Raw genomic sequence first — 10,590 nt, 5'->3', positions numbered from 1 at the left:
AAATTGTATATGTTGGTTAGGCGTGTGAAATGTACTTCCTCTAACGTATTTTCATGTAAATTGCCCAAAAATAAATTGGTGGACAAGAGCAATTACTTTTGGTGCAATTTGTATATCGGTCATTTTACCACATTGTAGGCCTTTGAGAAATTTATATTTTTAGCCATTCCAAAAAATCACAGTCGGTATATATATATATATATATATTTTATATACTTTTGGTTATTGAATACAACTATTTTCGGCCAACCGACCAATTTATATTTTGCCATAAGCCTTTACGTGTAAATATGATACCAGGTAGCCACTTATATGGCTGCTAGCTAATTGGAATTGCCAACATTTGTAAAGTAGATAAAAGATAGTTACAACTTAAAAATATGGAAAGTGAAACTCCAAAACAATGTCATTGAGTTCAAAACTTTTACAAGTGAAACCCAATGACAATATGCTGATGTTCGAAACATATACAAGATAAATTGGCATTGACTTACTTTTTCTATTTTACAATTTTATTTTCTGGTCTCTAGTTATTATATCTAATGCAATTTTTGAGCATAACAAAAATATACATAATTAGAAAAATATTATAAATGTAAGACGGTGAAACATTATAAGTATTGCATGGTGTCATTATGTGATTGATCTAATTAGAAAGTATAGACTCAGCTGATTTGTGCATATCATGATTAATTAATACAATTAATAGTAGTAAGAAGTAAGATACACTGAAATTGAATCCCAGTTTTGCTATTATTTAACTTTTTTCTCATAGTTGTACGATGAAGATTTACTCATGAGAGTATATCCAGATGAATCGTCGTGCTATTTCCCGCTTGGGTCTCAGACTCTCAGACTCACGACACTTTCTCAATCAAGTTACATATTTGTTAATCATCAAAACTCAATTTCCAACAATTATTTATTTGGTGTTTATTCTAGCACCATAACCATGAAAATTTTATATAAGTATACATAGAGTAATAAATAGCAGTGATAATATTAATGGGTGTTTCTACAGTGTGAAAATAAAATTAGAAAACAGGAGCGATGATAATGATGATTGTCATTCTATATTATCGTCATCGTCTTTATCATTGTCGTCGTCAGCATCTGGTCATCGTTATAATTATCACTTGTAGAAGCACCAAAAATAGTTGCATTACAATAGACCAACAATTATATTCTCAAACGTTAATGTTCCAAGAGTCTATCCCTGTAATAATCTCAAACATTAACCTTCCAACATTGATTTTCAAAAGAAATAACTGCATGCAATAACATTGTACATTAATGCTAAATTAACTATAATAAAAACTTAATCCAGATCCTAGGAACTTTTGTTCAATGATGTTATCCAGTTTTTCCGTCATCTCAGATGTGAAGTAATTCTTCCAATCTCCAACTTCGCCTCGACGAAAAAACAATTTATGATCCTCTCCAGTTGGCCATTTCTCATTCTTGTTCACCTCCAAGTTGCTCAAATTTTCAAAGCTACACAATTTCAAGATTTCATTCACCACTCCTGATCTTTCTTCCTCTTCAGAAAATGGACATTCCAAGAATTCAGCTAAGCATTTCAGTTGAATCTCGGGTTTCTCTTTAATTTCCTCATACATCAAGAAAAGTACTCTATTAGGTTTTTCTAAACTTTTTTTCCAGTAATCTAACACGTGATCCCAAAAAGGACCAAAAAGGCTCACCCCCTTACAGAAAAGATCAAACATCTCTTCAATTGAATTGGCATCTTTGTAATGAGATCTTAACTTGTTTGTGAAATGCCACATTGAAATAAAAGTGTCCCTCGGATTCCTACATAGGTAAATGAGCTTGCTTTTTGAAATTTGTACAGATTTTGGCAATGAAGCATATGGCAAATGTGTTGCCAACAACCTAGGAGTTGTGAAGGATGAGAAATCAGGAACTTGGCCATCAACATAAAGCTTAAGTTCCAAGAAAGGAACAAGAGCATGAGGGTTCTTGACTAGCAAAGGATGATTTTGTCCTGAAAGAGGAAAGCGATTTCGGTTCACTATAGCGAACACGAGTGCTTTTAACCAGGTAGTACCTGATTTAGGAGTGGTAATAAGGATGATATCACTATCTTGAGCTTGAAATTGTTTTTGACATGCAATCACACCCTGGATTATTCTTGGTGATCCCCAAAAACCTTGGTAGTTGTAGCTATGTGATCCAACCAATCCTTTTTCTTTGGGTAGGATTGAGAGCAATTTCTTACACTCTTCACTTAAGCCATCATCTTGTAAATATTTGGGAGGAAGTGGTTGAGAATGGGATGTTGTCATTGGTTTTGAGGATTGTGTGTTTTCTTTTAATAGCTTTTATGTTGAAGATTTAATCATGAATGGTATATATAGGGAGATTGCTCACCAACTCTCCTTAATGACAAATAGTGTAATCAGATTCTCTTATATTTTTATTTAGTTAGTTAATGATTCTTTTTCTTCTTTTTTTGACTTTATCTTTGGAAAAGAACAAAAGAATTGAAAAATATAAACACATACCAAAAGTTGTCATTTGGCAATATTCATCCTTATCTTTTCCCTAACTAATTAAATATAAAACACATCCTAACACCTCAACATCCATACAAGGGCTCACGTTTTATACACTCACTCTTAAAAATAAAACGAAAAATGCCCATTTATGCCAGTGAATTATGCAAAATAGGATACATTTTGTCACGAACCGGATTTTCTACCCTCGATAATCGTGATGGCGCCTACTCGTGAAAGCTAGGCAAGCCGACACTTACTGTTTTACCACAATTATTACTAATCAACAGAAAATAGATAATGGCTAAAACGAAATAATTATAAATGGGGAAGCGATATAGTAATCCAACAATTCTAATACATAACTACCCCAATGATCTGGTGTCACAATCCACGAACGACTAAGATTTACTACAAATATAAGTCTGAAAGAAGTACATATGTTCTCGAAATAGAATAGACAGGAGAAACTAATATTGGGAAAGGGGACTTCAGGCTCTGCGAACGCCAGCAGATCTACCTTGGTCTCCCTGGACTGAAGGCAGCAACCTCAGAGATACTCACAAGGTCCGACACCGAAATCTGTACAAAAAGTGCAGAGTGCAGTATCAGTACAATAGACTCTATTTACTGGTAAGTGTCGAGCCTAACCTCGGTGAAGAAGTTACGAGGATAGGACACGACAACCATATAAACCTATGCAGTTAAATCATATACAAACAGAACAATAATAACATAAAAGTAACAGATAAAGATGGGAAATGGAACATGTTGCGAGGAATATCAAGTTCGGACAGTAATTCAACAGAGTAGCATAATAAACACTATATCTGTATCAACAGGAATAATGAAATAGTAACACGTGCACGGCATCACCCTTCGTGCTTTTACTCTCGTCCTCACAATAAGAAACAATATAATCCCTCATAATCATGCATCACCCTTCGTGCATTACTCTCAAATCATGGCACATCACTATCCTTCGTGCATTAACACTCACAATATCGACATGGCATCACCCTTCGTGCATTAACACTCACTCACAATATCGTGCACGGCATGCCCATTCATGTTTTACTCTCATCCTCACCCAAACAGTAAAAATAATAAATCCCGGCAAGGGAATAAATAATAACCAATTTCATTTCAACAATTAACTTCACAAAGTAACTCTCAACTTGAGTCATACTCAACAATGATCAAATACTCGACAATATCATAAAACTTGCTCAATATAGAGAAACATCATTTTAAGCATGAACAGTACATGATAAGAGGCATGACGGTTACAATATAAGAGTCACTTGCATGCTCAACATCAACGTATAGATACTCGTCACCATGCCTATACGTCAAACTCAATACTAACACGTAGCAAATAAGACAACACCTATTCCCTCAAGCTATGGTTAGACCAATCACTTACCTCGATTCCACGACCAAAATCAAACCTCAATTACCGCTTTACTTCTCGGTTCTGCTTCCAATCCACTTGAATCTAGTCATAATTTACTTAATAACATCAATAAATGCTAAATAAACCAATTTTAATGCATGAGTATAGATATCCCAATGTTTTCCCCCAAAAAGTCAAAAACCGACCCCGGGCCCGCTTACTCAAAATTCGAAGTTCGAACCAAAACCCGATTACCCATTCACCCACGAAACCAAATATACAATTGGTTTTGAAATCCGACCTTAATTTGAGGTCCAAATTCCCAAAATTCTAAAATCCTAATTTCTACCCTAAATCACCCAATTTCCCATGAAAACCCCTAGATTTTGAAGTGAAATCATGTAAAAAGATAAAATAGATTGAAGAAAAATAGTTAAGATTCATTTACATATGATTTGCGGAAGAACTTGCTCTGGGAAAATCGCCCTTTGGAGTTTAGGTTTTGAAATTTTCAAGAGTGAAGTGAAAATCCCGTCCGAGACAGGCTTCGCAAATCCAAACCTGTTGCAACGTCTGCTGCTATCACAATTGCGATCAATTAGTCGCTATTGCTAAGGTTGACTTCCCTGTTGACTTCGCAAATGCGAAGAAAATGTTCGCAAATGCGAACAAATGCGGGCCAGAGCTTCTTCGCAATTGCGATAGGACCCTCGCAATTGCCAAGCCTGAGAGGCTCGCAATTGCAAAACATGACCTCGCAATTGCGAGATCGGAGCCTGCAACAAAACACCAGCTGCAACAGAAATTTTTCTAAGTCCCATATCCAAAACCCACCCGAGCCCTCTGGGCTCCAAACCAAACATGCACACAAGTCTAAAAATATCATATGGACTTGCTCGCGCAATCAAATCGCCAAAATAAGTTCTTAAACAATGAATTTAACACCAAAACTCATGAAATTCATAATATAGTTCAAAATTTCCATTTTCTCAACCAAGAGTCCGAATCACATCAAATTTCTTCTGTTTTTCACCAAATTTCATAGATATGACTTAAATATTATAACGGACCTGTACCATGCTCCGGAACCAAAATATGAGCCCGATACCATCAAGTTCCAACCCTATTCAATTTCTAAAAACCTTTATATTTTCCAGCAAACAATTTTCTTTAAAAACTCTTTTCTCGGGCTAGGGACCCCGGAATTCGATTCCTGGCATACGCCCAAGTCCCATATTTTACCATGAACCCTAGGGGACCGTCAAATTACGGGTCCGGATCCATTTACCAATAATGTTGACCGAAGTCAACTTTAATTAATTTTAAAGGCCAAATTCAATATTTTTCTTAAATTTCACATAAAAGCTTTATGGAAACGCGCCCGGACTGCGCACGCAAATCGAGGAGAAAGAAAATGAGGTTTTCAAGGCCTCGAAACTCGGATTCGGGTTCTAAAACAAAACATAACCCCTTTAGGTTATTACATTTTCCACCTTTAAAACAATCGTTCGTCCTCGAACGAACATAGAATAGCACTTGAATCGTTGAAAAGATGAGGATATCGGCTTCGCATATTGGACTCGGACTCCCAAGTAGCTGCCTTAACAGGCTGGCCTCTCCACTACACACGAACTGAAGGGAAATTCTTCGATCTCAACTGACGAACCTGCTGGTCTAGAATAACTGTTGGTTCCTCCTCATAGGTCAAGTCCTTATCCAACTGGACAGTGCTGAAGTCTAACACGTGGGATGGATCGCCATGATACTTTCGAAGCATGGACACGGGAAACACTAGATGCACAGTTGATAAACTCAGCGGCAACGCAAGTCTGTAAGCCACCTCTCGCGCTCGATCAAGAATCTCAAAAGGCCCGATTAACCTAGGGCTTAGCTTTACCTTTTTCCCAAATCTCATCACGCCTTTCATGGGCGACACCCGAAGCAACACTCGCTCGCCAACCATGAATGCCACATCACGAACCTTACGGTCGAAATAACTCTTTTGCCTGGACTGAGCTGTACGAAGCCTATCTTGAATGATCTTAACCTTGTCCAAGGCATCCTATACTAAATCAGTACCCAACAACCGAGCCTCTCCCGGCTCAAACCACCCAACTGGCTCGACACCGCCTACCATATAATGCCTCATAGGGAGCCATCTGGATGCTCGACTGATAGTAGTTGTTGTAGGCAAACTCTCGCTAACGGCAAGAACTGATCCCAAGAACCTCCAAAGTCAATGACACAGGCGCAGAGCATATCCTCCAAAATCTGAATAGTACGCTCAGATTGTCCGTCCGTCTGAGGATTAAATATTTTGATCAACTCGACCCGTGTACCCAACTCACGCTGAACTGCCCTCCAGAAATGCGAGGTAAACGGCGTACCTCGGTCCAAAATGATAGACACGGCCACACCATGAAGATGAATAATCTCCCGGATATAGATCTTAGTAACCGCTCTAATGAATAGGAAACCACCACAGGAATGAAATGCGCTGACTTAGTCAGCCTATCAACAACCCTCCATACCGCATGGAACTTCCTGTGAGTCCGTGGGAGTCCAACAACGATGTCCATGGTGACACGCTCCCACTTCCACTCAGTAATCTCAATCTTCTGAAATAAACCACCAGGTCTCTAATGCTCGTAATTTACCTGCTGGAAATTCAAAGAACGAGCTACATACGCAACAATATCCTTCTTCATTCTTTTCCACCAGTAATGCTGCCGCAAATTCTGATACATCTTGGCGGCGCCCGGATGAATAGAATATTGGGAACTGTGAGCCTCTTCTAGAATCAACTCACGAAGTCCATCCACATTAGGCAAATAAACTCGACCCTGCATCCTCAAAACTCCATCATCTCCGACTGTAACCTCCTTGGCACCTTCGTGCCTCACTGTGTCCCTAAATACAAGCAAATGAGGATAATCATACTACCGAACCCTGATACGCTTAAATAATAGAGACCGAGCGACTGTACAAGCTAAAACACGGCTCGGCTCCGAGACATCCAACCTCAAGAACTGATTGGCCAAAGCCTGAACATCCAAAACAAGAGATCTCTCACCGACTGGTATATATGCAAGACTACCCATACTAGCCGACTTCCTAGGGGAAGCATCGGCCACCACATTGGCCTTCCCTGGATGATCTAAGATGGTGATATCATAGTCTTTCAATAGTTCCAACAACCTTCTCTACCTCAAATTGAGCTCCTTCTGCTTGAACAAATACTGTAGGCTCTTGTGATCTGTGAACACCTCATATGACACGCCATATAAGTAATGCCTCCAAATCTTCAGTGTGTGAACAATGGCTGCTAGCTCCAAATCATGAACTGTATAGTTCTTCTCGTAAATCTTCAACTGCCACGAAGCATATGCAATAACCTTGCCATTCTGTATCAACACCGCACCAAGTCCAATATGAGATGCGTCACAATATACTGTAAATGGCCGTGAACCTGTGGGCAAAACCAACACCAGCGTCGTAGTCAAAGCTGTCTTGAGCTTCTGAAAGCTCACCTAACACTTGTCCGACCCATCCATCAAGAGAGTTTTGCACCTGTTATTTCAACTCCTTCAACTCTGGCAGGGCCATACGATATGGCGGGATAGAATAGGCTGGGTGCCCGGAGCCAAATCAATGCAAAAGTCGATATCCCTGTCGGGTGGCATCCGCGACAGGTCTGCAAGAACTACCTCTGGAAACTCCCGAAAGAGTTGCACGGAATCCATAGAAGAAACCTCAGCACTAGAATCACAAACATATGCCAAGTAAGACAAACACCTCTTCTCGACCAAACGCTGAGCCTTCATATAAGAAATAACCCTACTCCCAGAATGACCAGTAGTCCCTCTCCACTCCAATCGAGGAAAACCCGGCAAAGATAAGCTCATCCTCTTGGCATGATAGTCCAATTTAGCGTGATTAGGTGATAACCAATTCATCCCCAAGATAACATCAAAATTGACCATATCCAGAAGTAGGAGGTCTACACGGGTCTAAGACCCCCAATAATAACCACACACGAGCGATAGACGTGATCTACAACAATAGAATCACCCACCGGTGTGGACACATATATAGGAGAACTCAAAGAATCACGAGGCACGACCAAATACGTAGCAAAATAAGATGACACATAGGAGTATGTAGACCCTGCATCAAATAGAACTGATGCATCTCTACTAAGAAGTGAAATTGTACCTGTGATAACGGCATCAGATGCCTCAGCCTCAGGCCTGGCTGGGAAAGCATAACATCGGGGCTGGGCCCCACCACTCTAAACTACATCCCTAGGACGATCTCCTGCTAGCTGGCCTCCACCTCTAGCAGTCTGACCTCCACCATTAGCGGCCTGACCTCCACCTCTAACACCTCTACCTCCACCTCTAGCTGCCTGACCCCTGCCCCTAGCTGGCTTAGTGGGTGGTTGAACACCCGGTGCCTAAACCATGGTACGAGAACCCTGATGTTGAGACTGCTCGACGCTTGAGGGCAACCAAAAGATAATTTTTACACCAAAACCCGACCCCCGAGCCCACGTCTCAGAATTCGATAATTTTCACACCAATAGATTCCTTATCTTCCCACGAGTTCATACATACCAAAAACTCAAAAATCCGACCTCAACGGCCCATCAAAACTTCAATCATAAGTCTCCAGTCCTAAACCCTAAGTTCTCCAAATTCCACCCTTAATCTCCTTAATTTCTAGCTCTAATCCATGAAATAATAGCATAGGAATGAGTTTTAGGTCCAAAATCCTTACCTCAATGAAGTTCCCTTGAAATCCCTCTTCCAAATCGTCCAAAAAGCTCACAAGCCGAAGTCAAAAAATGGTGAAATAGCTCAAATTTGCGAAATGAAATAACTTGTATGTTCTGCCCAGTCCTTTTCGCATCTGCGGCACAATACCCGCTTCTGTGGTACCGCATTTGCGGTTATTTCTCCGCTTCTGCGGAAATCACTTATCCAGCCAAAAATAGCATATGCGACCACACCTCTGCATCTGCGACATCGCAGATGCAGTTACCCTTACCGCTTATGCGGTCTCTGCTCGCCTGGCCCCTTTTTCGCTTCTGTGATAGACCTCTCGCACGTACGGCACCGCACCTGCGATTCCCAATTCGCAGGTGCGAAAATATCAGAAGCAGCAAATTCAGTAGCTGCAACACAAATCCAATTTCTCCGTCAACCATCCAAAATCACCCCGAGGCCCCGTGGACCTCAACCAAAAGCACAAACACATCCAACAACCTTATTCAAACTTGTACCAATCTTCAAAACACCTCAAACAACATCAAATCAACCAAAACACATTGGATTCAAGCCTAAGTTTCTAAAATCTTCCGAATTCTTCTTTTGATCAAAAACCCAACCAAACCACGTCCGAATGACCTGAAATTTTGCACCCACATCCCAAATGACATAAGAAAGCTACTACAACTCTCGTAACTCCATTCCGACCCCTATATCGAAATCTCGCCCACCCACCATAAATCGCCAAAATATCAACTTAGCTAATTCAAGCCTAAATCCTCTCCAATCCTCCAAAACCCATTCTGATCACACTCCTAAGTCCCAAATCACCTCCCAAAGCTAACCAAACCATCGGAACTCACATCCGAGCCCTCTAACACATAAGTCAACATCCGGTTGACTTTTCCAACTTAAGCCTTCTTAAAAGAGACTAAGTGTCTCAAACTTTACCAATACCAATCCGAATTCAATCCGACCAACCCGATACCATAAAACACAGATAAACAAAGCAATAAGAAGCAGAAATAGGGGAAACGGAGCGGTAACTCATGAGACAACTGGCCGGATCATCGCATCCTCCCCAACTTAAACAAACGTTCGTCCTCGAACGAGTCAAGAAACATACCTAAAGCCTCAAACAGGTGAGGATATCTGCTTCGCATCTCCCGCTCGGCTTCCCAGGTAGCCTCCTCCACGGGCCGACCTCTCCACTGCACTTTCACCGAAGCTATATCTTTTAATCTCAACTTCCGAACCTGACGCTCCAAAATAGCTGTTGGCTCCACATCATAAGTCAAATCACTCTCCAACTGAACCGTGCTGAAATCCAGAACATGAGATGGATCTCCAATATACTTCCGGAGCATAAAAACATGGAACATCGAATGCACACTCGACAAGCTGGGTGGCAAAGCAAGCTCATAAGCCACCTCCCCAATCCTCCGAAGTACCTCAAAAGGCCCAATGAACCGCGGACACAACTTCCCTTTCTTTCCAAATCTCATAACACCCTTCGTGGGCGAAACCTTCAACAGAACCTTCTCACCAACCATGTAGGACACATCACGAACCTTCTTGTCAGCATATCTCTTTTGCCTCGACTACGCTGTACGAAGTCTCTCCCGAATCACCTTCACCTTATCTAAGGCATCCTGCACCAAATTTGTCCCCAATAGCCTAGCCTCACCGGGCTTGAACCAACCAACTGAAGATCTACATCGCCTCCCGTACGAAGCCTCATATGGAGCCTTCTGAATACTCGACTGGTAGCTGTTGTAATAAGCAAACTCTGTCAGCGATAGAAACTGATCCCATGACCCTCCGAAATCAATGACGCAAGCGCGTAGCATATCCTCCAATATCTGAATAGTGCGCTCGGACTGTTCGTCCGTTTGAGGGTGAAAAGTTA

The 10,590-nt window shown here is 41.0% G+C and overlaps 1 protein-coding gene across 1 annotated transcript; it reads right to left on the bottom strand.

Moving 5' to 3' along the window:
* Positions 1–1,301: 1,301 nt before the first annotated feature.
* Positions 1,302–2,306, bottom strand: LOC109215260 (cytosolic sulfotransferase 12-like). Its single transcript, XM_019379292.1, has one exon. It carries the CDS (start codon positions 2,304–2,306, stop codon positions 1,302–1,304), a length of 1,005 nt encoding a protein of 334 aa, XP_019234837.1.
* Between the last annotated feature and the right edge of the window lie 8,284 nt (positions 2,307–10,590).

The sequence above is a fragment of the Nicotiana attenuata genome, unplaced genomic scaffold (assembly GCF_001879085.1).
Source record: "Nicotiana attenuata strain UT unplaced genomic scaffold, NIATTr2, whole genome shotgun sequence".
In the NCBI taxonomy this organism is placed as follows: Eukaryota; Viridiplantae; Streptophyta; class Magnoliopsida; order Solanales; family Solanaceae; genus Nicotiana; species Nicotiana attenuata.
This window is presented reverse-complemented; position numbering and strand designations above follow the sequence as displayed.

What these genes read in the sequence shown, in the direction of transcription:
- LOC109215260 (XM_019379292.1), bottom strand. Translation starts at nt 2,306, where the DNA reads ATGACAACATCCCATTCTCAACCACTTCCTCCCAAATATTTACAAGAT.